Source organism: Mchenga conophoros, linkage group LG7 (genome assembly GCF_057382185.1).
Source record: "Mchenga conophoros isolate Kocher_MC1m ecotype Shallow Benthic linkage group LG7, M_conophoros_male_GT1.1, whole genome shotgun sequence".
NCBI lineage: Eukaryota > Metazoa > Chordata > Actinopteri > Cichliformes > Cichlidae > Mchenga > Mchenga conophoros.
Window position 1 is genome coordinate 21,527,477 of NC_140532.1, and position 27,916 is coordinate 21,555,392.

Genomic DNA, 27,916 nt, shown 5'->3' on the forward strand with positions numbered 1-27,916 from the left:
GTGTAGTTCTTATAAAAACAGTGTAAGTTTGTTTTCTAGATCCAAATCTCTGCATGGACTAGCTGTTTATTTCATTTCACACCTGTTGAGGCAGCTACTTCTCAAAGTCATATTAAAATGACGTCACAGTAAATCGGCACGCCGGAGAAAAAAAAATTACACACTTGAGTCGTTATTCTTTATGAAATTTCCAAGTGTAAACAGTGCAACTTTTATTGATTTGAATTAAGTTTCTATGACACAGTGCATATTGCTGACATTGCTCTGCACCTTTAACCACACACCAACAACCTTGTTTTTATTCAATGATGTAAAAATAAAAGCAAAAATAGTTATTTATCTAACCGGCAAAGAAATGTCTGCAAGTTAAAAGAAAGCCGTAATGACGACGAAGGATACAGTGAAGCGCAGTCGCTGCACACCTTCAGTTTTTACATGAGTGCAAATGTGACATTAAAGCTGTAATCAAAAGGGATGGCAGTCCTGCCACGTAAAGCTGTGACGCAGGTTTGTTAAAAATACACGAGACTAAGAAAGAATGCACTCCACCGTCAGCGTGCGTACTGAAGCCATTAATCTTTTGTTTGCCAATCAGCGTTGTCCATCCAGCCCCGAGCAGTCCAGTTCGGCTCTTGCAGGACATCTCGGTGCCTCCTTTCTGTTAAATCGCGGACAGCATTTTGTGTCTTTACGCCAATCAGCAAGTGAAAACGTCAAACATCTGGTGGTACCTCCTCTGGGTTTTGTCTGGTGTATGTCCTTTGAAATTAAAGGAACTGTGTGGCTACTTTATGTGAACAAACGGGTGTTTACATTCACTGCTTCAAAGAAAACTTCATCTTGGATTTTTTTGATCAAAAGCGATGAATGCCATAAAACACTGACAAAGGCTGCATAAACAAACTGGATAAAAAAAAAAAAAAGGACGTCCATGCGAAGCCAAAACTTCTGCATTTTGCAAGCTTTTACTCAGATGGCACAAATGAAGGGTAAATCTGACTTAGAACAAACAAACTGTAGAGTCAAAAATTACCAAAAGGTTTTCGTAAATAAGATAAACCGATTGTGAAGCATTTGCCAATGTAAAAAAAATGATTGAGTGCATTTTCTTATACACTTCTGTGCAATCTAATTACTTTTTACAACCAAAGGTGGTGCCCCCTGCTGGCCAGTAGAAAGAATGGCAGATTAAAACACTTTCAACAGCACATTTTTAAGCTCACAAGGTTACATCCATCTTTTCTATACAGTCTGTGGTCAAAAATGACTCCCCTTAGTGCGCTTCACCAACTGTACACCGTTTTATTTGTGTGGCCAAATTTAGAATAAGTGCCCTGAACGTGTCCATTATTTTGTAAAAATTCATAAAATTAGAGTGAAAATATCCAGTAAACTGCTGGATGTTCATCAGAAGTAATAAATGAGTGAACAGTAGTGATGTGGGACTCAGCAGTAGTCACCCTTTAATTTGTGCCCACAGTGCTGCACTTGTTAGCAGACATACCACTCTCACATGTCCAATCACTGGACTTTTTTTCCTTCTGTTTTTTCATAACAAAGGGAGCCAACAGTACACATTATGGGATAGAGAGGACTTTGCACTGTGTTTGAGAACATGCATACGCAACCAAGAACTATTGCCCTCCGGTGCTACTAGAAGTGAATAACAAAGGGCTAGTTTGGACTGTCAGACGAAAACAGGACTACACCTTGGGACTAATCCACAAGTAAGACTGCTGTGAGTTACAGCTCTATTTACACCACCTCAAAGTTGAATCCTACCATCCAGAAAGCTTCTGGGTGTCATCTGACACAGCATGAAACTGCTTGCTTAGACTTGCTCGAGTTGGTTAATCACAATCAGCATTTATTTCCTCTAAACTGTGTTTGCTTGCCTTAAAGTGTCCAACATGACGCAACTAGACAGAGTCTGACATGATCTTTAGGGACTAGATTATCCAGTTCATGTCTCTGCAGGTTCATATGCAAGGCAGACTGAAAACATTAAAACCATTTTTATTTGGTAGTAAATGGGGCGCAACCGCAGTTCTTAAACATCAGCGCTGAGATGACAAGCCCACAGCTCCCTCTACGACTTCCTCCTAAACTGGTGTCTTAAGCCAAAACACCATTCTCGCTTTTATAAAGGCACCGACATAAAGTTTGCACACTTACTGAAAGAAATTTGAAATCGTTAACCCCACAACCTCAGCACGCGACAAAGCCCTTGACCACAATTGCTAATCTAATGCCGCGCATCACCCTGCACCCATTTCCCCTCAGCATCATAGTACTTCAAATTAGAAAGAAAGAAAGAAAAACATGGATGGTACTTAATTTATCCACCTGCTGGAATCGTTCATAAATCAAATTTGTAACTTATTTAATCCCTTTCAGTCACCAATAAGAAACACAGTGAGAATTTAGCCACTTTCTTCATCTGGGTCCCCAGAAATATGTGATGAGAGAGCAGCCAGGCTGTAAACAGTGAACCACAGCTGATGTGAACGAGCTCCTGATCAACACAAGGGAGGAAATCCTGAGAACGAATGATTCTCCTGTGGAAATTAATGGAATCGTTCATCCACACTTCTTTTTTCCCCTCTTTTCATTTGTCCGTATCTTTGTTTATGCAATCTATTTTCATCTATTAAGAAAATATTTGTGGAAGGTTAAATGAAAATATACAATTATTAATACAATAGAATACAGAGCTATGTGTTAAAGGTGATTTAAAAAAACAAAAACAGAATTGATTGTATCTCCCTTTACAATACACACATTTTCCTTGGTTAAAAGGCAAAAGAGGTAAAGTGTATGAGAAAAAGGCAGCCTGTTGTAGTCCAGAGGGCTGGTGTTTGAGGATTAGGCGATTGCTTTTGCTTCTGGTAAGAACGCCTCCCAGTACTTTATCAGCTGGAGAGAGAGGAAAAACCAACAACAAAAACAAAGAAAAAACAGGAGTCTTTAGACGCCAAATTAATTGAGAATTTTGAAAAGTAAAACATCACAAAAAAAAATGTAGCCTATTATATCTAAAAAGCTGTCTACTAAATGACTTGATGCATGCTCAATCATCCAGGATGGAAATCCCAAAAGGTTGATTCTGTTCATCTGGACGCAGCGTTTTCAGTGGGAGAAATGTTTCATCACTCATCCAAGTGACTTCTTCAGTCTCAGCTGACTGCAGGTTTCCCAACCTTATAAACAGTACATTTGCATAATGATTGAAACCAGCCCCCTCTAGTTTCAGTCATTGTGCAAAGGTACTGTTTATAAGGTTGGGAAACCTGCAGTCAGCTGGGTCCAGTAAATGACTGGAAACAATTTAAAGTTGCTACTTTGGGCTCTTTCATATAAATAATCAAAACTCCAAAAATCCAAAGTAAGCACACAAATACATTTACATAATATGTATTTCAGTGAATCACGAATATCTTTTAAAAAATGATTTTGATAATGATGTGTTACATTAACATTCATGTTAAATTAATTTCTAATATTCATTAACCATTGAAGTGAATGTAAATATTTGGTTATTTGTGAATATTTTGCTCAGACTTTTATTTGATAAAAGTTTTCATGACTTTGTCTATTAGTCTAAGCTGGATTAGCCTCAGTTTTCTAACAAACTACTTTACATAGTAACCAGAGCCTCACTGCAATAATGAAAAAGCATGAAGCACATGCATAAAGAATAGTAAAGAAAATACCATTTAGGGAACCAGAGTGAAAAGTGCAAAAGTTAAATACAAAATAAAAATGTTTGCAGATTTACCGAGTCGTTTACTTATTTTGAATTTGGGAGTTTTGGTCCACACAGAAACTTGAATATTCTTTATCTGCTTTATTTAATTTTTATATAAAAAAGTATGTAAAGCCTTGTTCCTGTCGTCTTACCTTACTTATTACCTTGTGTATGATTTACTTTTGAAATTATCAACTTCTGTAGATTATCTGTGATGCTCAACAGTTAAAAACTGACCTAAATCCAGTGCAGTACTTACAGGTTTATGAATATGAAAATGCTGACTCACTCACCTGTTGCTGAGATTGAAGCAGACACTCCAAATACGTGATAACCTGTCTTTTGCAATTCTTGGTCTTTTCTCTCTGTTAGGAGAGATTTTTCAGAAGGATTTATCACTCTCAGCCCGTTCAGCTGTCTGAGCAGTTACTGATGCGGATACCAATAAGAATGAACACTGGTACCTCAAAGCGAATGACTTCCTTGCGAACAGTTGCAGACACTCTTTCAAAGTCTCGCTCGTACTGCGTCACTTTGGCCTCCCACTGTTTCCAAAGATAAAAATCACAGAGGAGTCTTAAATCAAATACAGTGCTTCACATACAGAGATCGTGCAGCAAAAGCTATGGAGTGATTAACGTCAAGCTAAGAATGAACCAAGGATCAGAAAAATTAAAGTTACTACAACGTTGTTCCTAAACTTGAAGAGGCCCCATCAAACGAGGGTTTCAGCCACATCCGAGCTATTTTTACTTTGTTGTTTTTGGCCCATGTCGTACCTCAGCGATCTCCTCCTTGGCCAGCTGCAGCTTATCGGGCTTGTTGGCCCACAGGAGTTTGGCCTCAGTCTCCCTCTTCTTCTGCAGCATGGACTGAGCATCCTGCCAGCGCTGCCACGCCTTCATCCGGTGATCAAAGGACCCCTGCAGGTCACAAAACTCACATATTTTTACCTTCATGTACGTGCTTTTTAATATTGAACAATATTGGACATTTCACTTCCTATGGGGGAAAAACCCACTTAAAAAAGCAAAACAAAACTTAAACGGCTGTGATCTACAGAAACTAGCTAAACAAATTCTCTCCGTACCCTCACAGCACCCAGCAGACGGATGTAATCTGCAATCATTTCAGCAAAGGTGAAGGTGTCGCTTGCAGCTTGTTCCTGGTGTAGCTGCTCCATCTTGTCCTCCACCTCGGCCAGCTGGGAGAGGGCGCGGGACAGGGCGGTGTTGTCCTCTGCGCTGCCCAGCATGGCCGCACTTTTGGCGAAGCTCGCCGTGTTCAGTGACAGCTCTAGATTTCAATGCAAAGACAAGTGTTCTTCACACAAACTTGAATACGAGAACATATACAAGAAATGAAAGCAGCAATTATGGGCTAAAAGGTGCATTCACACATTTTATGTTAGGTGGCATCATTCAAATCTTTATAAAAGCTTTTATTAGAGGAGGAATAGTAATTAAAAAGTGTTATAATTAACAATGTTTAACATCTGAACACATTTCACTCTGTTGCCCCCAAGTGGCCAAAAACTGTACAAACACATCCGAATGATAACTGATGAGTCACTTTACAGATGGGAAAAAAGACAACGGACCTTTCCTGTGAACCACCAGGGATTCGACCAGCGCGTGGAGCTTCCTGAATTGCTGGTCTGCAGATTCCACCTCCTGCAGCTTCTCCTCGAACCACTGCAGCACAACGCACCATTAGTACGACTCCAACACTAGCTGCAAGGGCTGTAAGCTCTACGGCACTACAAGCATCATTACCAAAGATAAATCCCATAACTGTCAAAAATCTAACCATGAAACTGCAGCTTTGTTTATGCCCAAAAGTTCCACCAAAAGTCTCTGCTTTAGTATAAAGACTGAAAAACGCAGTGAAGAACATGAGCGCGCGTTTACAGCTGAACTTACCACGTCTGACTCGTTCATCTTGATGGTCATCTTGCTGACAGCGTCTGTCGCTTTATTGATCATCTTTAAGAAGCCGGCGCCGCTCAGAGCCTGAGTGCTCACTGCTCGAGGCAACTGCAGATGCATTAGTTGTGTTAGCTGTGATGATTCTAAAACTGCGATATGAACGTTTTCAATATTTTACTGCAACTCCATCTTCCTCCATTGTCTGCACACCCTTACACTAATGCTTAGGTAAAGCACACTAGTGTGATGAAAGTAATGTTTCTAACTACAAATACACCATTCATCCACTACAAAAACAGAGAAGTGAAACAAAACTGCATTACACCTCTTCAGTGCAGTAACTCGAGCTGAAACCAAACAAAATCCTCTTACTTCCTCTCTCTCCAGGAACTCTCTGACATCGGGGTCTTGGAGCAGCGATGGGTGATTTACCACCCGCTGCAGATACCTGTTCAATCAGACAACAGGGACACGCTTGATTTTCACGAGTAGTCTGGAAATTGCCACATCAGAATAGCACGAGAGCATCAACGGGGAAGTGGTGGTGATGCTTTTGCATTAATTATATTCTTGTCACATCATGCTTCCTGTACAGGGAAGGGGGCAGGGTTTAATAAGAATATTTTCTTCTTCCTGCTCCTTTTCACACATGGTTGTAGTGCTTTGTTGATAGAAAGTGTGGTTGGTTTGTTTGATCTGTTGTACCAAGTGTGAAATAAATAAATGAAATGAAATGAAATGTACAAGGGTTGGGACTCTGTGTTAGCCGCGCTAACTGGCACCTCATGCCATTCTTTCTCTTTTACCTTTCCAGAGCACCTCTTCTTCTCTCAACAAAGTCTGTAGACGATGAATCTTCCTTCCCCACTTTCACCTTTGTCATCCCTACATAAGATAACGACCATCACCACTTGTGATTGAGAGCAGATTTTACATTATAATTCTAAGGAAAGCGTGAGATGTGATGAGTGCGTCAGCCTACCCAGGAGGCTCTTCTCTGGTGGTGGAGGCACAATGAATCCATTTGGTCCATGTTTTTCAGAGAGCTTCTCATAAAGTCCAAGGAAGTCGCTGAAGCGTCGCCTCACTGTGAATGTCTTGTTGCGAAACATGGGCAGTGTGGTCTGAAACACACATTAATGGAATTTATGTACCCAGCAGGCTCGTGTTTGCTCCAATACTCCACTAAACGTGTGTCGCAACCTTTGTTGTCCCTCTAAGAGCAGAGCACGGGTGTGTCTCCAACAAGGCACTCATCAATATTTCATCTTTGGTCAACTTTAACCAACTTCAAGTAAAATGATGAATAATGACACATTTTTACCTGTGTGGATACTTTGTAGGCCATGTAGGCATTCATACCATCCCCTGAAAAAAAACAATACATACATCATTAAATGTCCCTGACTGTATAAATACATACAAAGTTTACTCAGTGAACTGATATTTAAACATCAGGCAAGCTACATTAAGCAATACAAAAAACAATAAAAGCCTCACCTATTTTTTCTGGATCTTTGACAGAGACAAAGATGTCAAATTTGTCTTCCTCCTCTTCCTCTTCCTCTTCTTCCAACTGAAACAAATTTTGAGCATGAAAGTGAAACATGACATGAAAACCATGGCTGAACAGTCAGCTTCTCCCACCACATTTTGTTGTGGTGGGATGTTAAACAGGTTAAACCGCAGTTGGAAAGAACCTGGTGCTGCCCCAGTTTTCTCATTCTGATGTTTGGGCAGAGAGTTAACATTTAATCTTGTTAAAAGCAACAGGTTTTAACAAGGTTAACTATAGATCCAAATCTGTAATTTAAAACAATCAGATGAACAGCTTCTAACCAAATTGAAACTTTAAATGTTTTTAAAAATTAAAAATAAAACCAGTTTCTTCCTCCAGATGAGGAAATGTTTTATTTGAATCTTTACTGGATTAGAGTCTATATGAATGCACCTGACCAGCACCTAAAGATGTTAGACACTCTCTGCCACTGTGCTTTATATTTTATTACTGGCTTCAGAAGCTGAATACACCACTGTTTCCTGTAAATAAGTGTGCATCTCTGTATGTCCTCAGACTTTCCATGGGCTGTTTTGTTTCAATATATAAATCTCAAAGAGACATTTAGCTGAATAAATAAAGGATAAAATAAACTGGCGTGTATATTTATTAAATACTTGGAAACTATTTCATGGGCTCACACTCGAAAATCTTTGTCTGGGTTTAAATCTGAGCTCACCTCTTCTAGGGCAGTAGGCTGTGGCTTGGCGAGGCTGGCAGCTGCTGGCAGAGAGGTGGGGGCGGGAGCAGATGGCTTGGCCGTCGCCTCCTTTTTTCTCTCATTCCTCGGACTGTCGAGAGAGAGCTCCACCGTGGCCTCTGCTAGAGGGGAAACGTGCAGTAAGATATCCATTATTTCCCTAGTACAGTGGAGCTGCTTTTACCACAGTTACCAAAGTCTACCTTTAAGTATTTACAGAGATTCGGAGTTCTGTTCCATGTGTGGTGATCTGGAGCACAAACTGGAGCTGCTTCTGTCATGCCTCAACAGGACCTCTGTGTTGGTTTCTTAATCACTTATTTACACCAGACTGAAACTTGTGTTTGCCATCTCAGGTGTCTGACACAAATATACACTGAGGGTTATGTTAAACCTGTGGATTTAACTGAACTTTGCATTCAGATGGTCCCATGTTCTTAATTGAGGTGTCCTCATCCTGGCTTTGGTGTCAGCCATGTGGTAACAGCATGATGCACAGAAAATCACGATAGCTGCTTCTAGTTAAACATTGCTGTACTTGACTTTTAAGAGGGCTACTACTCAAAGGTTTTTTTATAAGTAATCTGAGCCACTCTCCCATAACCGGCACAGCCCAGTACAAAGTTTCAAACTCAATGCAGGCAAAACAGTTATTTACAATGAAGCAAACATTACTTTCCATGCTGTTGTTTCAACTTTAGGATGCGTTCATCAACATTTTTCCAGCCTAGAGCTCATTTTATCTTCTATACAGATGTGATTATGCACAAACCTCTATATGAACTTCACTGAACCTGTCTTGAATCATGACTTTAGTATAAAGACCAACTCTAGGCTTAAAACTTTGGTAACATAAACCGAATGAGAATAAAAAATAGAATAAAATAAGGTGGACCCACCAGCAAATATATCACCGTCCTCCTCAGAGTGGACTCCATTGGTCTTGGGGTTGACGGTGCTGGTGACGCTGGGTGTGGAGGCAGCTGCCTGACTGAAGATATCAGCTGGCTTACTGTCTTGCAGCGGTCCCCCAGCAGTAACTTTGGTTGTGACAGATTTCTCCTTCAGCTCTTTAGGGACGGGTTTCTTTGAGATGGCACCCAGCGGCTCGCCAAACACATCCTCGTCAGGTTCACCGAAGAGGCTTTTCTGCGGCTGCTTGGCAGGCTTGGTCTGCAGTGGTTCTGCAAAAATATCACTCCCTTCCTCGTCGTCAAAGAGATCAACGTTTGCGCTGCTGGGTTTTTTGGCTTCAGCAGCTGGTGGAGCATCGCTAAAGAGGTCGACCAAAGGGTCAGCAATTTTGCTAGTAACAGGCTGTGAGTCACCACTGAGGTCGATAACTGGAGCGGTGGACGTTTGTTTTGCTTCCTGCTGACTGAGTGGATCTATAACACCAGCAGTTACTTCACTTCTATCAATTGTTGCTTCAACAGTAACATCTGCCTTTACTACTTCCCCTCTCTGAGCTCCAGTTTCGCTTCCCAATATGTCAACGAAATCATCGGATTTTGTTGCAGCTGCAGCTACAACGCTAACATTGTTTGTCAGGTCAAAAAAATCATCTGAGGGTTCACTCGCTGGCTTGTTTCCTGTTTGGCTGCTCATTGGCTCGATTAAAGGATCATTCATGATGTCACTGGGAGGCTTCATTGAAACATCACTGGTCGGTGTGGTGTCCATTTCGGTCACTGGTGATGTGCTCTGAAGGCCAAAAAGGGGATGCTTAATGTCAATTGCTGTCATGTCACGTGTGTGTAGACAACAGACAATTCTGAAAGTAATCCAAGACTCGTGCAACAAGTTGATCAAAGTTTCAAATTTTAAAAGACCTTTGGGGCTTTTTTTTTCTTTTCTTTGATCTCAACAGCTTCACATTACACAATCTGGTCTCTAGGTAGCCAAATTGGATATTGGGTAACATCTAAACATCCAATGTCCATCCCAGCTACTGGGTGTGTCACTGACAGCAGAAACAATGTTTTCAAAATAAAAAAACAAGGACTTTGTCACTGTAAAAAGCTGCAGGGAACATTTTATGATGCTTGAGAAACAGATTTAACTGATATGTTTTCGCCAAGAACACAAAGCAAATCTCCTGAGAAACCATTTCATCAGATAAGCCTTTACATTAGGGTTAGACTAATGTAACAGTCTAATGTAACAGCGATTGCAGTGTTTAGGTTTTTGTTTACAGGGTAGTAAACAAAATGACTTAATGAACTTAAATGACTTGCTTCAAAGGATGCTGATTCAGAAGGTGAAAACAACTCTTGGATCCGTTACTCTGTGACCTTGGCTGTATTAAAGACGACTTTTTCTGATGACTTAATGGGCTTGATGGTTTCAGGTCATACTGACTAAAACATGCAGGATATTTTTGTAAGTAATGGTCATCAATGGAGTCAAAAAGGCTATGCCCATTTGCTATCGATGTGTCAATAGCAAATGACTGTGTAGTTTCTTTCATTTTAAAGTCAGATGAACACCTGGTTCATAGGGCTGGGCGATATGACCCAAAATTCATATCTCGATATTTTTTAGCTGGATGGCGATATAAGATATATCTCGATATATTTTTTTAAAGCCATAAAGTAAGAACAAAAAGAGAGTTCTTAGTCAAAGCTGTGTCCCAGATGTCACACAGGCACTTTTATTAACATAGAGCAGATGTACATAACATTTACTCAAAAATAAATTATGAGCATTTATTAAATAATAATGCTCCATAAATAAAAGAAAACAATGTTGTTTTTGAGCATAACAAAGAGCTTACAATTGTGCAGTCAAAATGTAAACTAAAAGACGCTGAGCACAATAACAAAGAGATTTCACAGCTGCTCTGTTCCCAACTTGTACTGCGTGACTGACAGCCTGGAGTTTGAAATCCGCTTCGCAACCACGTCTCTTAACAGGTGCCATTTATGGTCCTTATACACAGTAGGGTAATATTACTTTGAAGCACAGTACGTATCACTCCGCGAGGCTCAGCCGTAATGCTCCGACAATCCATCAAGCGGTGCAGCTCCGTAGCTTATCAAAGTCGTACTAAAACATTTTTTGACAGATTGCTGAGCGCCGTGTTCCACATAAAATCGGTGCGCGGCCATCAAGCACAACCAGAATTCACACATAAGGCGCGCTGTCAACTTTTGAGAAAATGAAAGGATTTTAGTCCGTGCAGCACCTCTGGGCTGCATGGCGTTAGCGTGGTTAGCTCGTTAGCGTGGTTAGCTAGCTAACACATTGACGCCGTCCAGCCCCATGCACGGGGCGATGCGCAGTAACTCGCTAACGGAGATTTGCCGTGTCCATCTTGTCGCTTCCTGCAGGTGAAGCGATGGGGGAGGAGGGGGAGTTGTGTTCAGTGAAGGAGAGGCGAGGCCGAGTAACATTGCGTAAAGACGAAAGTGGACGAAAGAGAGGCAAACTTGCGGCTCCACAAGTATAATTATAACGTAACATAGACTATATCGATATAAAGGATATTGTCACATCTTATATCTCGTATAAAAATATATCGATATTTTTTTAAAACTCGATATATCGCCCAGCTCTACTGGTTCATCAAATCCAATTTAGGAACGTGATGAACTATGCTTATTGCCAAGAAAGAAAATTCTCAGCTCAAGGTTTTATAATAGAGTTTTGCTAAATAATGAATGTTGTCGTATTGGCTGTTTCCATCTTTTATATACAGTCTATATTATCTGCATACCTATACAGTTTAAGAAATAAGCCTGTCAAGCAAGAATGCTAGCATTTATCTGATAACCTACCACTCCACATTACTATTTATTATTATTATTATTATTATTATGTGACATACAGGGAACCTGCCAGTATTACATTTTTTCAGTACTAGTGGAAAATTAATGTACAATGACTAATAACTGTATTTAGTGGTCCCAAAAATATTTCCATTTTATCTGTATATCTGTCACCCCTTATTAAAAATGAAAAATGTGAATAATACTCTTTAGACAAAAAATGCTTTAAAAAATAGTAATACATCCCCGAAACTTCTTTTTATAGGAAGTCAAGTCACTCTGGCTTGCTGATACATTTCCAAACATCATTTCAGGCATGAGCTCTGACACCTAAAACATCCATAAAATGCTGACTTAGGGTTTCCGTGCAGCAGCGAGTTCAGTGTTGGGAGAAAAAAAATCGCAGACAGCAACTTTCTCATGTATCCTCTGAACTTTGACTGTAGGAAAACATCCGGGTTCTGACCATGTGACCACACCACGCTCACATGACAGGAGGCTGCCCGAGCCAGCGTACAATCCTTATTTTATGGGGAGAAATACGTAAATAAAATGGGGAAGCTGACTTAACCCACTAATAAGCATCGTGAAATAACACTATCACCTCCTTACTGTGTCAGCTCTCACAGAAACCACACACAGACCTCACTGTCTGCAGATTTCACCTCACCTACGCATGGCGTGAAAAGTCTGCACGTCAAAAAAAAATGCTGAGGACACCTTCAGATTTAAAAGTTAGCTCGAGAAAGTTTTAGAAGATGAAAAGAGGTCACACATTCCATGCACCAAAACAGGAAGTACGGCGTTACCTGGTTTGGTTAACTGAATCACTGCGAGGGAGAACTTCAAAGAGCAACTTTCAGGGTGAAATCAATACCAGCGAGGGCGTTTGCAGAACTCCTAAAGCTCGTAGGCAGGTAGTAAGAAGTTTCTACAACAAATGCTTCGAAACATTAGGAAATACTAAGAGTTTTGGAGATGACAATATCTTATGTCAACATTGTTTGTTATTTTTCCCCTGTGCAACTGCTTAACGTTAACGGCCAACATCTCCTAAAACTTTTGCCTAATTAGCTTTCCTAGCTAACTCTGCATTAAGTTAACGAGTTATCCAGACCTGACCGCTAACAGCTAGGTCGACTCCACCAGTACATACCGTACTCCCGAAGAGGTCCTCGTCTTCATCACTGTCGCGGCCTCGGACTTCTTCAGCGTCCAGCACATCTTGGTCCTCGGAGTCCGGGAATGGGGGAGGACTGCGCTCCGAGCTGGTCGCCATCTTCACTCTCTTTGAAAACACAAGGGGAGGTAACGTCAACTGCTCCCCTCTGCTCTCTGTCACACAGACGTGTCTCCTTCGGTTAGCAGCTAACGTTACCTTCGCCGTTTCTCACTGTGGTTTACCTCGGCCGGACGGGGGTGTACACCTAAACTGGGCTGACTAGTGGAGAACAGACACTGCTCAGGACGTGCAAACCCGCCGCTGTCTTTTCACTTCCTGGTCCTACTCCTCCTACTTCTTATCAGGTTAGCTTCAGTGTTAGCTGTAGCCTGTAGACTTGGCAGTCATAGGATCGGACACCTCGCTCGGAGATTTGACGGATCTGGAGAGAAGTTAGCTAATCTACCCAGATCTTAAGTGCCCAGATTAGAGACACCCGACTTCTCTGGAGATGTCCCGTCATAAGCATGCCGGAGATCCGGAGGCACGCCAGCCGCTTCTCACGGGACATCGCCTGGACGCAAGGGAGCTGGACTCGGATGAAGGTAAAGGCAGACAGTTTGTTTACTTGCATACGAAGATCCATAAAGAGGTCATTCCTATAACCCCCCCCCACACACACACACACACACACACACAAAGTAATTATATGTGTCAGAATTATTTATTATTGTCATTTTATTTTATTTTTTACAAAAGTAAGTGGCATCTCTCCTTATTTTGTTCAAATTCAGTTACCTAATATAGTTGTTTTTAAAAAAAAAAACGTTATTATTGCTGTATAAGCTTACTAATATTTTACACCTATTTTTTTTATTTAGACTTTTTTTAAATGCTTTAAGTCTTTATAATAAGTTGTGTAGCTGAATTGGTCCCCCTCATGGGTCCTGTAGTTACTACTCCTTTTTTTGTTTTGTTTTAGGAAACCATCGTTACTCTTTCATCAGCCTTTCAAAAGAATATTTCTCTGATGTTTTAAGGCTTCCACTCGGTTTACCCTTACTGACACTGTAAACTGATATTGGGTTGCAATTCACCTGGTCACCTGGCCTATAAAGATGTAAAAAATAATATTTGTTATATTATACATACATACATACATACATACATACATATGTATATATATATATGTATATATATCTTTATGGCTGGTTAGGTCAGCTCTAGCTTACCACCACGTGTATGGTATATGTTCCAGGGCACATGGTGCAGCCAATGTAAAATTATGAAAATATTAACAAAACAAAAAATCTTTAGAATACATAATAAAGTCAAAGTCAAAGTCACCTTTATTGTCAATTCTGCCACATGTACAGGACATACAGAGAATAGAAACTACGTTACTCTCAATCCCTAGATAAAATAGCAAATGAACATTTAAATATAAGAGTGATTAAAAAATGCAGGTAAAATAATTAAAAAGTAAAAATTTAAATAAATACAATACAATTTTACATATAACAAGAAAGCTATACAATATACAATATAATGGGTAAATGACATTGGGTGTAAACCAGGCAGAGTAGTGCAAATAGGCAAATAGTGCAAATGGAGATTTAGTAATGTACGGTAAGAGATAGTGTAACAACAAAGTCTTATGAGGTAATGGCAGTCCAATGCTCCACAAAGTGACTGGTAACTGGTGCAGGCCAGTGAGTGAGTCAGAGTGTGTGTGTGTGTGACAGAGTTCAGTGAGACCATGGAGGAGAGAGGGGGCAGAATCGGGAGGGAGTTAAGCTTCCTGACAGCCTGATGGATGAAGCTGTCCTTCAGTCTGCTGGTCCTGGCCTGGAGACTCCGCAGTCTCCTCCCCGACGGCAGCAGCTTGAAGAAGCTTTGCATTGGGTGCGTGGGATCAGCCGCTATGCAAAGGGCTTTTTTAGTGAGACGGGTGCTGTAAATGTCCTGGAGGGAGGGGAGAGAGACACCAATGATCCTCTCTGCAGCTCTCACTATGCGTTGGAGGGTTCTATGACAGGACGCATTGCAGGCTCCAAACCACACAGTGATGCAGCTCGACAGGATGCTCTCGATGGTGCCTCTGTAGAAAGTGTACATGATGGGGGCTGGTGCTCCTGCTCTTCTTAGTTTGCGGAGAAAGAAGAGACGCTGCTGTGATTTCTTGGCCAGTGCTGTGGTGTTGTACGTCCAGGAGAGATCCTCTGTGATGTGCACACCCAAGAACTTGGTGCTGCTCACTCTCTCCACAGAGGAGCATGTTGGGTGTGCATTCTCCTGAAGTCCACAACAATCTCCTTCGTCTTCTCCACATTCAGAGAGAGATTGTTGTCAGCACACCACGTGGCCAGGCGTCTCACCTCACTTCTGTAGTCGGTCTCATCCCTGTTGCTAATGAGACCCACCACCGTTGTGTCGTCCGCAAACTTGATGAAGAGGTTGGAGCTGTATGATGGAGTGCAGTCATGGGTCAGCAGAGTGAAGAGGAGGGGGCTCAGCACACATCCCTGCGGGGCCCCCGTGTTTAGAATGATGGTGCTGGATGTATTACTGCCGACCCGTACTGCTTGAGGTCTTCCGGTGAGGAAATCCAACAGCCAGTTGCACAGTGAGGTGTTGAGCCCCAGCTGGACCAGTTTTTGAGTGAGCTGTTGGGGGATTATAGTGTTGAATGTTGAACTGAAATCTATGAACAGCATTCGAACATATGAGTCTTTTTTGTCCAGGTGTGTGAGTGCTGAGTGGAGTGCAGTGGAGATGGCATCATCGGTTGGGCGGTTTGGCCGATACGCAAACTGGAAGGGATCCAGGGAGGGGGGCAGGACAGTCTTGATGTGCTGCATGACTAGTCGTTCGAAGCACTTCATCAGGATGGGAGTAAGTGCAACAGGACGGTAGTCATTAAAGCAGGAGGGAGATGACTTTTTTGGAACCGGAATGATTGTGGTGGCTTTAAAACATGTGGGGACGACAGCCTGGATGAGTGATATGTTGAAGATGTCTGTGAAGACATCAGTGAGTTCCACTGCACAGTCTCTCAGTACACGACCAGGAATGTTGTCAGGACCCGGAGCTTTACGTGCATTGATCCTGCTGAGGGATCTCCTCACGCTGTCCGGGGACAGAGTCATCACCTGGTCACCAGGAGGGGGTGGGGTCTTCTGTGCAGTGGTGCTGTTTTGGACTTCAAAGCGAGCAAAGAAAGTGTTCAGCTCGTTCAGCAGGGGGATAGTGCTATCACAGGTCTGTGGTGGGAGCTTGTAATCTGTGATGGTCTGAATGCCCCGCCACAGGCTCCGTGAGTCTCTGCTGTCTTTGAAGTGATGAGATATTTTCCTGGAGTACTGTCTCTTAGCCTCTCTGATGCCACGGGAAAGGTTGGGAAAGCATGCTATTTGTAAAAGTCCATTTAAATTGAAAATACTTGCAGCTTCAAAAATTACTTACTTACTACTTTCTCCACCTTTTACATATTTGTTTGTTTGTTTGTTTCAAAATTAATTGAATTAAACAAAATAATATACTAAGATGACAAAAATGAATAATTTAAAAAGTGACGTAATTTGTTTAACAAATTCTTTAAAAGAAATTAATTCAAATTACATTTTTGTTTAAAACAGATCATACCTTCTCTTTGATAACACGTGCGTATTAACACACTCCTATAAATTCATTTGCTGAGTAAATTCAGGAACATTTCACGTGGTATAAAATGTAAATATGCTAGTAATAGAGAAAATTTGGACAGTTGGACCAGTATATTTTTGTAGCAGTGTAAAACCTGAAAAAGTAGTTTTAAGCCCTCTTTCAGATCAAATGTTAAAATATTTTTTTAGGATGTTACTACTTTGAAATGGCTCTGAAAAGAATTTCCATTTCTGATAATCTGATTACTCTGTACTTTTACTTCTTAATCCTCAACATATATTTAAAGCGGTAAACAAATCTGTGCCTGATAAGTAATGGATGATTAACAGTTGATGTATTGATTTTTAAGAAGTAAAAAAATGCTCATATTGATGTATCTGCTAATATTCTTACAACAGAAAAAAAGGATGGGGGATTTTTTTTTTAATTTAAAATTACTACAATACATTTCATAATCCAGTTACATTTAACTTTAATTATTTTCCACAAATGCGACTTTGCTGCATGTGCTGCAGAGAGTGTTGAGAGCCTCGTTTTCTGCGTAATATTCTGTAAAAATTGTTTTTGGCTTCGTCAGTGTATCAGCGAATGTTAGCTATTTGACCATATATCAAAGCTGCAACAGCTAATGTGAAAATAAAAAAGTAACGAAGAGACAGGAGAAACACCCTTCAACAGTGTTACGCATTTTGATTTTCCATTGTTTGCCCACTAGAGGGCACTCTGCAACTTCCTTACAAAGAACACAACCAGCTGATCCAAGCAAACAAGCTATTTTTAAACTGCACTGTCTTATCTTAGTATTGACTCATAAATATCTACACATAATAAACGTTACAGAAATTTGGTTATACTTTGGTATCACTCTAAAAAATGTCATCCTACTATGAAACTTTCATTCCCACTTTGGACTAAATTGTGATGTTGTTGGTTTTTTTTTTTAATGATTTTTCATTATTTTGTGATATTTTGTAGCCAGATAATTATTATAACAGTTAGTTACTTGCCAGTTATTGCTAATTACATTTTCATTGCAACCATAGAAATGTATCAAATTATAAAACAGATGGAAACAACAACTCTGTCGTAACTTCATTAATATGTTTTAATGAAAGAAATGGTCTAACTGCAAAAAGCCTCATCAGCCAGTTACATGGCCCAGGCAAGCCTATTTGTCTTATTAAGTTAAGTTTATGGCTCGATTTATGCTAGTACAATGAAAGTAAAACTTTATACATGTTTGTGTTGTTACGGAATAAATATAATTAAGAGAGGGACAACTTTGAGTATAAACTAGGTGAGAGGCTGACAGGATGTGGACAGAAAGTGAAACTAGGCAGAGTGCACTGCAGAGTTGTTTTGATCACAACTATGTGTGACTGTGTGCGACGTATAGCAGAACTATATATACGCATTTGGCTTGTGATGCTTTAGACCTGTGGATGCTTGCTAGAGTCTGCAGCTCTCCTTTTCCGGAAATGTAGAATAAAGATGATTTTTTGAGCTTTGACCACACTGAATCGGGGTCTTTCTCTGTCGGTGAAGGAATTTAAAAGAACCGAATTTGACAGTGTGTATTTGGCTGCCTTATAGGTGAAGTCATTTTTGACAGAACAGCGGAAGCTGGTGAGCACGTACCGCAGAAACTGACGTATGAGGAAGCAGTGGAAAGAGCAGGTAATCTAATGTTTTTTGTTTTTCACATAGTCATCGTAAATATGAGGAGAAAAGCATATGAAAAATAAGCTTATTTAAGATTTTAGGTATACACTTTATACCTTTAGAGGTGTAAAACCTGGGTGTTTGTGGTTATGACATAAAATTAAGATTTTCAAAGCTATGCAACAAGTCAATCATGAATTGCTTCTCCCCTTTGTTTATTCACTTTGCTCTCAGGTTTTGGTTTGTTCCATTGGCTGCTGCTGGTGGTTTGTGGTTGGGCCAATGCCAGCGATGCTGTGGAGATTCTTTGTGTTTCTTTTCTGCTGCCAACGGCACGCTGTGATCTCGAGCTGAGCTCCTCAGACATGGGCCTGCTGACAGCAAGCATTTTCCTCGGTGAATCATTTAGTCAACCACCTTAAACTCCCCTTCACAGAAAATGAAACAACAGTTTTTTTGGTAATAGGTCAGCTGTTTGAAGCGGAACTTGGAAATGAGAAGCTTTTTTTTTTTTTAAGTTGATTGATTTATGTGACGTAACACCACAAGACCTTACACAAGCCAAACACACAAGACATTATTAGCCTCTGCTCTCTGCTTATTTTGTAACCCTTTCTTATAAAACTGGAGCCATAACTGAATATACGACCATTTTATCAATATTATTAAGCCTCTGAAAATGTTGAACTATCAATAAAATCACTTTAATGTAATAATTGTATTAAATCCCTTCAATTAAAGCTGAAAATCTGCGCCTAATTCACATGTTGATTGTCAGATTTACAGTCCACTGTATACGGAGCAAAGCTGTCATTGTCCAAATACTTTTTTCCCTGACTGTAACTCAGTGTTTTGGGCAACTGACTGAGCCCACTGATTATACCAAGTTCATCTTTTTTTCCTGTTTTCCAGGAATGATGGTGGGTGGCTACATGTGGGGTTACTTGGCTGACCAGAAGGGGCGTCGCAGGGTTTTGATCATGTCTCTGACAGTCAATGGGCTGTTTGGGGGTCTGGCTAGCTTGGCTCCATGGTTCTGGCTCTTCCTGTTGATGCGGTTCATCAGTGGCATTGGGTAAAAACATGATTTTTAATTCTTTTTTTCTGTACAAGTTTACATTTTGCTAACACACATTCAACTGTTCCCAGGGCCACAATATTAGTGAATAATACCAGTTATACTTCACTTTGCAGACATTGTCACTTGAAGGACTGAATTATGAACTTGTACTCATATCCACTTTTGAGTAGATTTGTTTTCATATGTGATTTGTATATATTGTAATGTTGCTATTTTAGAATATTATATGTCACTGATTTGTGCAAAGTATGAATATTTGTTGTAAAATGGTTTTATAATGGTGGTAATTCATGAATTTAAGTGATAATTTTAGAATCTATAGGAGACATAGGTGGTGTGGTTTTGACATCAGGCGGTGATGTTAAAAGTTACGATGTGACTTGTATTGCTACAATGCCTAATATTTATTTTGTGGAGGGCATTTTGGGAAAAAAAAATCTTAATGACAGAGGGCAGTTTTCATATATACTACAACCAGAAGAGTTGCCTTCTGTTGGCTATTAAAAAAACATTCAAGTTTAGGGCAGTTCCACATTAGGAAGCTGCATCCTTCTTTTAGTTGTTTTAAATGTACCTCTGGTGTCATTAGAGGACAAAAATGCCCCTATTGGGGCACAAAGTTCAGTCAGATTAGTAATTGACTGGTTTGATTTTATTCAGTGTCATCATTTTTGAAATACCCAAATATAGCACAAGACATGCAGCATCCCTCCACGCTGTATTTAAAAACCATCTAAATTGTCTTTGTTAAACAACTAAAACAGCTAAAGAATAAACACCATGCTGTTCTCCTCTGCAGGGTCGGCGGGTCACTTCCTGTCATTTTCTCCTACTTCTCAGAGTTTATGCCCCGGCTGAGGAGAGGTGCGATGATCAGTTGTCTGGCCACCTTTTGGATGGCAGGAAACATCCTGGCTGCAGGTGGGAGCAAGGAGTATTCTCCATATAAAAAATTTATATAACTGTGGTTATGCCCCATTTTAACACTTTAGCATTTTAATCCCCTCCATGTGGGTTTTAGCGAGATGCTATTATATTTGAATGAACGGTGGAGTGTAAGGTATTACCTAATGCTAGCAAGCTTAGTTACCATGTTGCATATGTTGCAATATGCAAGTCCAAAGAGACTGGGTAGTGCTAAACATTGCTATGTAAAAGACCAGAAAATACTCAAGTTTCACTCACCAAAACTGAAGTACAAACGTCTTGAACAGGCTGTACCACTAAACAAGAATTCAATTTAAATGCACCAAAAGGCTCCAAGAGCACAAATACAATCCAGGAGTTCAGTTCAGTAACTCAAAAAGTGAGGCTTAGACAGTGACAACAGCTTCCTGTGTCGTGGCACTTATCAGTGTTCCTTCCTGTTAAAAGGAAGCTTTTCCTCCCTACTGTCGCCAAGTGCTTCCTCATAGTGGGTCTGTAGTAGTTGGTGCGAATTGAATTGAATTCAAAGTGACCACACCCCTAACTGCAGTTTACAGGTGAATGAGTTATAATAAAATTCACTTTTGAGACCACTGTTTTGAAGGCAGAAACTGCAGGCTTAGAAGATTTTAAATTCTATATAGTTTGAAATTTTAACATGGGAGTTAAGCTAGACTCAACTTAACTGCAGTTTTTTTTGGTATTTCTTTGTCAGCTTGATTTTCTTTTAAGTTCCTGATGTTGCTTCTTGAGGATTTCAGAAAAAAATAGCACATACTCAGTGGTGTGTGTTACCGGGTTTTTGGTTTTGGTGTTTAAAATTTTGCACAGACTTGCACAAGGTGTTAAACTCAACTTCTCTTAAAATAAACTGTAGTTTGTTTGTTTTTTGTGAAATATTGACCATCTGTGTTTGCCTTTGTCTGCAGGTTTGGCCTGGCTGGTGATCCCCAGAACCTGGGTAAAATTTTTTCTGGGAGCACTGGACTTCAAGAGCTGGCGGGTGTTTGTGGTGCTGTGCTCCGTTCCCAGCATCTCGTCGGCACTCATTTTCAAGCTGTTCATGCCTGAAAGCCCCAAGTTCCTCATGGAGGTATTGAAAGACCAAAATAATGTTTGTGTTGCTTGGATGCTTTTACTTCTGAGTTGTCTTTAGGATGATTTTTTGTGTTCTGTCTTTTCCAGGCTAACCGTGAGAAAGAAGCAATCCAGGTTTTCAGATTGATGTTTAAGCTGAACATGAAAGGAAAAGAAAAGGCTCTTCCGGTATGAAATAAGTATACTACTATATGTTTAATTTTTGCTGCACATATCTAATAATTTTTTTTAAACAAAAATAAAACCAACTTAAGTCGACAAAAAGCAAAGCCAAAGTGATGCAACTGACAAAGATAAGGTGAAATCAAAGAGAAGTGAAAGCTACTGTGTGTGTTTATATTCCACATGTGGTATTCTACAGTTTTGTTGAATCAGTAGCAAGCAGTGACTTTTACAGGAAGGTGAGCAGAAACAATGGCCACGCCCTTTCCACCTCCAAACAAAGAGAACAAACATTTCTCCAGTGTTCAACACAACAACAAGAAAACTTGGACCAGATTACAACATGATTTTGTGCTGCATGACTATCCTTTTGTATATGCTGACATCCTTGTACATATTGCTGCAATCTGCATAGACATCTTCACCTGTCTGAACTCCTTCCTGGCTGAAAATTGTGAAATGTTAGCGCTTCTATAGTTATGTTTAAAAAATGTTTAGAATTAGCTGACAATAGCAAGTACCATAATGTACTTTAATGTGTATTTTTAGATCTCACTGGGCAAGCACTGCTTGCCTTGCTTGCCTTTACGAAACATCAGTCATCAGTCAACATTTCCTTCCTTCATGCAATTGTATAAAAGTACTGTAAGTGTAACAACTGTCCTCTGAACCCTTTTGTAGGAATTTGGTTTGCGTACAAGTTCTACCCAAAAAGGTGACAAAGACAAGAGCAGAAGCTTGGGTTCAAGTAAAGAACGTCTTGCAAATATTTTGAAAAAGGTGATGTAATTTGTTATTATTAATAGTTTAACTGATTTTTAGAATGTCTGGTAGTACTGGTTTCAAGATTTAGGGTTTTGTTTATTTTAAAAAAGAATGGCTGAAAATGGTAAAATATGAGTATAAGATACTCGATCCTGAAAGATTTTAAAAAGGAGAGAAAAGTAGCAAAACACAAAACAATCCTCCCGTGTGACGATTGTTTTGTGTTTTGATTTGAAAAATTACCAGAAATAGTTGTAAATTAATTTGACAAATCATTTCAGGTATCCAAAATGTTTTATGAACACAGCTCTGGGCTTTGGAAAGTGCATTTTTTTAATCATTTGGCCTCTGTACACCAAGATGTGATTTAAGTGAAGCATTTTTAATTCAAGGGTTTAACAAAAATATTCCATTAACTTTAGGAATTAAAAACACATTTTTATATACATCTGGGAATTTCAGTGGGATGAAAGTAACATGGGGGGTGTTTCTAATATTTTAATGAAAATACTTTATAGTCAGTGATTGCTGTTGCTGCTTGTTTGTTGGTATTTGTGCCTTCACTTTTGTCTTCAGTAACTGTAAATTATGCAGTTCTAGGCTAACATCAGGTGGCTGACCTGGCCACTGAAGAATATCCCATTTATGGCCTTGAGTTCTTGAGCGTAACCTGTGCTTTGCACCTTGTTGTACACCCTCTGTGTTTATGTTAATGACGGCATCCTTTTTTGTACATATGAAAATTATGCCTAACTTCTTGAGAGTGTTCTTGACTTGGTTAGCTGTTGTGTCGTCCTTCACTTGATTTGTTTTCTGTCATTTTTCCCGGCCTTTTGTTCAGTGAATTAACAATGCACCAGATTGTTCATTTGGCCACTCGTAAATTTGTGCCATCTTTTCAATAGGTTTATTTTGCTTTGTCTTTTTTTGTCTTTTTTTTAGTCCAGTGATCCCTGCCTTCACTTTCAAAGACCTCTCTTTGGAATTGACATTGAGCGTTACCTTGAACAGTTAGCGGATGGTTTATCTGCTCAATTAGTCACGGAAAAATGAGGGAACAAGCCTTATCTGGCAATAAAACTGCACAGCAGTAAATTGTTCAATTGCTTTATGCATCTGAAAACGAGGGACTTTGTATAAAAATGGCTTAATTCCTAAACAGTTAATATAACACTTCTGTGAACCCCTTGAATTAAGGTTGAAATCTTGACTTCAGTCAAGTTGTGATTATTTGGTTAATAGTATCCACTTGGACCAAACTGTATATATAACAAAAAGGAAAAGAGCTTTTGTTTGTTAAGCTATTGAGTAAATGTGAAAACACTGACAGTGCATGAGCAGTTTAGGCATTTCCTTTGTTTTTTGTTGGTTTACTTATGAATAATTTTCTTGTTAACTTGCAGGCTTTGGCTCCCATTAAAAAGATATTTCAGAGCCCTTTCAGATCCAGGAGTATCCCTCTTCTCATCATTTTCTACTCAATATCTTTTGGGTAAGAAATGGGCACCTATACATTCAGGCTTTGCTTCAGCTCTGTTCACACTGTTCAGCTGCTGGGGGATTGTATCAGACTTATAAAAATAATACTACTAATGTGAGATAACCATTTGATATGCATCAAGTGATAGGGAACAATTAAATGGCAAACTCATATTTGCACGTTCTACTGTGGTTTTCCTATTTCTTCTTTTTTTACATTTTAAAACTTTCACACTTCACCCTTTATTCTAAATCAAAAGTTAAAATCTTTTGTTTGTTTGTGTGTGTGTGTGTGTGTGTGTGTGTGTGTGTGTGTGTGTGTGTGTGTGTGTGTAGTTACTACGGGCTGTGGATGTGGTTTCCTGAGCTGTTTGAGAGAACCGAAGATGGCGGCTCGCCCTGCGCAAATGTGTCCCGCCCGTCTGTAGCGGCCAATGAAACCTGTAACACGGTCAAGACAGCAGGTGTGTTTCAGAGGATTCATGCTCATATTAGTGTTTTCATCCAGGCATCGCTGCTCACGGAGGCCAAGAAATCAGCTTTAACATTGACAGGAGTCAGTTTTTACAATACTTGGAAAGGAAGAGAAAAGCAAATATTTGAAACTTGCAACAAGTGCAGGACACTTCTGCTTTACTCTTTAACCTGCTTTAATGTGACTTCCTAACAAGCTTAAAGCACCAGCTGACACTGGACTCACTCAGGAAATTTCAGGAAATAACTATTAATGTGTTGTGTTTTATTTGTTTTTTCTGGTCCATCCATATCTCGCCACATGCCTTTCTCCTGTCCACACTCGTCTTCCTGTATTTGTCTGTTACCTCACAGTATATACGGATGGCTTCATCACAGCCGCGGCAAACCTGCCGGGTAACATCTTCACTATTCTTGTGATGGACAGCACCGGAGGAAAGGCTCTGCTTTGTGAGGTTTTTTTTTCTTTCACAAATCAATATGTTTTCATTTCTTAACACTCTCCCATACATGTTGCATATAATCATAGGTTGTGTATAAAAAAAAATAAATTAAAGATCATAGCAGAGCCAATCCAGGAGAGCCATTCCACTTCACAGTAACCCACAGAAATTGTGGCCACAGCAAGTGGTGCTCAAGAAACAGTCCATGGAGTGAATGGAGCTACACAGCTAAAATAATTGACATCTTGCTAGATGTTATTTAAGTTTTTGCAAATTTAATGCCAATCATATATCTAAGGCAAAATAGAGCAACACATGTATTTTTTTAATTTTATTTTTAGATGAATGGATTAAAGATACCCCAGAAACAACTGAGAGGTCCAGTCCATGAATTAAGCTGTCATTAAAACACCCATAATCATGCTTAATAGAATAAAAAAACGTTTATAGGAAATTCTATTTTCGTAACAGTCTGTTCTGCTGTAACGTTGTAACATAGAAGTCAGAGAGAATTGACTCGCGTTTGGAGCCAACCTCCAGTGGACATTCAGCTTTATTTTTCCGGCTTGTTTCTTGTAAATAATTTATTCTCTGAATTTGTCAGTGAGTTGACCCTTGATAGCATAAAATTTGTCCTTTTAGAGTTCGTCACTGCATATCACTGTCTTTAACACAACCCATTCATAGTTAAGCAAACGCTCCATCTTCATCTTCAAAAGCTTTGAGTCACGATTAAAGAAGCTCTCACACTACAAACAAATGTAGAAAATCAGAAAACCGAGCTGCTACAGAACACCCACCTTTAAGTCAGTGTTTAACAAAAAAATCATACATTTCTTCATCTTTGTTACTTTCTCCAGCCGGCAGCCTGTTGTTGTCCAGTCTGAGTGTCTTCTTCATCTATGTGGTTCAGACCAAAGCTCAGAGTCTGATCCTGTCCTGCATCTTCAGCGGGGTGTCCGTGATCGCCTGGAATGCGCTGGATGTCGTAGGAACTGAGCTCTACCCGACAAAGCTACGGTAACTCGAAACTCAGATTCAGCCATGTATAGAAATGTAAATCAAACTAAGATTTCTTTTTTTGTATTTTTTTTTTAATTGATTCACTCATCCATCGAGGTGTTTTATTCTAACTCAGAGAGGTCACATGCACATATACTGAATCTCTTTTCTTTCCATTTTTCTCTCAGGTCCTCTGCTCTTGGTTTCTTCACAGGCGTGGGCCGAGTGGCAGCGATCATGGGTAACTTGGTCTTTGGAAGGTTGGTGGATGCAAACTGTGCTGTCCCCATCCTGCTGGTGTCAGCCCTGCTGCTCACTGGAGGACTGGTGGGTCTTCTACTTCCACAAACCAGGCAGACAGAGCTCACATGAACACTCGCGTTGTTTTAAATGGATTCAGCTTCCTCTTAACATCCTCACAGATGGGTAGAACGACTTGAAGTTCTGTAATCTCTGTATTTCCTGGTTGAATCCTGTGCCTTCTGTCATCTTTTTCTATGGTGCCTAATTTAAAAATTCCACTGCTAAAACAAATTGTTAAACAACAGTTGGCTCTCTCTGCCTTCCAAGAATTACTGCGTTGGAAAGCTGAGAAAGAAGTGCCAGTGTGTTATTAAAATCCTGGACACCTGTAAAAAGTTTATGTAAATGACAAAACCCTATATTCAAAGTGAGAAAATGGGGCCTTATTATCTGGTTTACTGAAGAGTGATGGATCGACTGTAGGTCTTGTGTTTTTGCTTTCCTGTCATGTTTAAGAAACTAGTTTTGTATAGTGAGTACACTGTTCTCATAAAGGGCTGAACGTGGACAGCAACAATACTCAGGTAGGCTCTGTCATATAAATGATGGTACTAAGGGGCCCAAAGTGTGCCAAGAAAATATCCCTCACATGTTTACACCATCACCACCATCCCAAACTGTTGATACAAGGCAGGATGGATCCATGCTTTCATGTCGTTTACACGAAATTCTGACCCTACCAGCCAGATGTTGCAGCAGATATTGAGACTCATCAGGCCAGCCAACACTTCTGTTTTCTAATTTTGATGTCTTATCCGACAGGAAACTCAATTAAATATAGTATATTTAATTGAAGTATATAGTATATTATTTTATTCTATTCTGTACAGCTGTGTACTGTATTTATTCTTATTGTATTCTAATTTTTGCCTCATAACTTTTGCACTGTCCACTTCCTGCTGTGACAAAACAAATTTCCCACGTGTGGGACTAATAAAGGTTATCTTATCTTATCTTATCTTATCTTATCTTAAAACAGCTGTCTGTCCAAATGCTCAGTTTGAACTTAAGTAGGTCGTCTTGACCGTGTCTACACGCCGAAATGCACCCAGGTGGTGTCATGTGATTGGCTGATTAGATATTTGCCTTAATAGCAGTTAACCAAGTGTACTCAATAATGGGGCCAGTGAATGTATATTATGTCACAGTGGAGGATGCTCAAATTTAGTCTTATGCCTTGTCCCTAATAGGACCTACTCAGGGACATGGCTCTGGCTTTGAGCACACAAACCCTCACTCAGGCTGCATTCAAATCTTCTGGATGTGAGGCTCAGCCAATCCGAGAAGGCTGACTTAAAGCAGCTGCAGTTTTTTGTCATGTCTCTTTTGAATTGTGAAAAAACAAGGCCAAGTGTAAGATAAGTGCTATTAGTTGTTTTTTTTTTTTTTATCATTTTTAACTGTGAGTCATGCTAAGCTGTATTAGTGCAATCTAAGAATAAAACCATGCAGCTAGAAAAAAAAGTGTTTTAATAAGTTGCCTTCAAATATATGTCTGAATAAATGGCCTTGTATGATGTTTTTGGAGGTTCATGACCTGCATAGGTGGTGTAATCAGCCAAAGTATCATAGCAAATGGGTTCCAAAACGTCTATACTTATGCACAGAATAGATTTTAGTAGGTTCAGTCTGATATTTTCCTGCACAAACTGGATCGGGCAAGTTTAGTTCAGTTTGAGTGGAAAACCAAAGATTTCAGAGTGCAGTGATGGGAAAGGACCAAATCATTTACAGACTACCTTAATATCTTCCTGAGAGACTACATCGATGATCCTATCAGGGATTTTGTAAAAATTTAAAGCAGATTTACAATTATTTTGTAATGCCTTAATCAGGTTTTTAAATAAATGCAGCTTTTTCTTCATCTCACATGTGTGTTTTTGCTGTTTTGTTGTATGAAATAAAAAACAAGAAAGACTTCCCACATCCTTCCTACGTCTCTTTACCATGACGTCGATGAACAACTTCATGAGGTCAAGGAAAGGTGT

At 39.8% G+C, this 27,916-nt stretch overlaps 2 protein-coding genes across 3 annotated transcripts; one reads left to right on the forward strand and one right to left on the reverse strand.

The window, feature by feature from the left end:
* Window positions 1–172: 172 nt before the first annotated feature.
* On the reverse strand, window positions 173–13,277 carry snx1a (sorting nexin 1a). 2 transcript variants are annotated; one of them, XM_085282861.1, is made up of 16 exons: window positions 13,083–13,277; window positions 12,861–12,992; window positions 8,834–9,638; window positions 7,914–8,056; window positions 7,177–7,252; window positions 7,001–7,044; window positions 6,659–6,800; window positions 6,483–6,561; window positions 6,049–6,124; window positions 5,671–5,784; window positions 5,349–5,442; window positions 4,839–5,044; window positions 4,528–4,671; window positions 4,213–4,293; window positions 4,042–4,113; window positions 173–2,916 (listed from the first exon to the last, which is right to left on the reverse strand). In XM_085282861.1, exons 2-16 carry the CDS (start codon window positions 12,981–12,983, stop codon window positions 2,866–2,868), a joined length of 2,250 nt encoding a protein of 749 aa, XP_085138987.1. In that variant the 5' UTR covers window positions 12,984–12,992; window positions 13,083–13,277; the 3' UTR covers window positions 173–2,865. The 2 variants fall into 2 exon arrangements, with proteins under 2 accessions (XP_085138987.1, XP_085138988.1); XM_085282862.1 differs by lacking the exon at window positions 13,083–13,277 and having other exon boundaries at window positions 7,914–8,053; window positions 12,861–12,988.
* A 57-nt stretch (window positions 13,278–13,334) lies between these two features.
* sv2 (synaptic vesicle glycoprotein 2) lies at window positions 13,335–27,797 on the forward strand. The gene is made up of 13 exons (XM_085282863.1): window positions 13,335–13,471; window positions 18,126–18,209; window positions 18,429–18,590; window positions 19,107–19,269; window positions 20,075–20,196; window positions 21,132–21,295; window positions 21,388–21,468; window positions 22,144–22,242; window positions 23,631–23,719; window positions 24,043–24,170; window positions 24,535–24,630; window positions 25,484–25,643; window positions 25,814–27,797. Exons 1-13 carry the CDS (start codon window positions 13,378–13,380, stop codon window positions 25,995–25,997), a joined length of 1,626 nt encoding a protein of 541 aa, XP_085138989.1. The 5' UTR covers window positions 13,335–13,377; the 3' UTR covers window positions 25,998–27,797.
* Window positions 27,798–27,916: the final 119 nt, after the last annotated feature.

Coding starts and splice junctions, on each gene's coding strand:
- snx1a (XM_085282861.1), bottom strand. CDS start 12,983: ATGGCGACCAGCTCGGAGCGCAGTCCTCCCCCATTCCCGGACTCCGAG. Junction 4,672..4,838: donor GTCTGCTGGGTGCTGTGAGG/GTACGGAGAGAA, acceptor TGTGACCTGCAG/GGGTCCTTTGATCACCGGAT. Junction 4,114..4,212: donor AGGAAGTCATTCGCTTTGAG/GTACCAGTGTTC, acceptor CTCTCCTAACAG/AGAGAAAAGACCAAGAATTG.
- sv2 (XM_085282863.1), top strand. CDS start 13,378: ATGTCCCGTCATAAGCATGCCGGAGATCCGGAGGCACGCCAGCCGCTT. Junction 18,210..18,428: donor GGAAGCAGTGGAAAGAGCAG/GTAATCTAATGT, acceptor CTTTGCTCTCAG/GTTTTGGTTTGTTCCATTGG. Junction 21,469..22,143: donor GAAAAGAAAAGGCTCTTCCG/GTATGAAATAAG, acceptor ACCCTTTTGTAG/GAATTTGGTTTGCGTACAAG.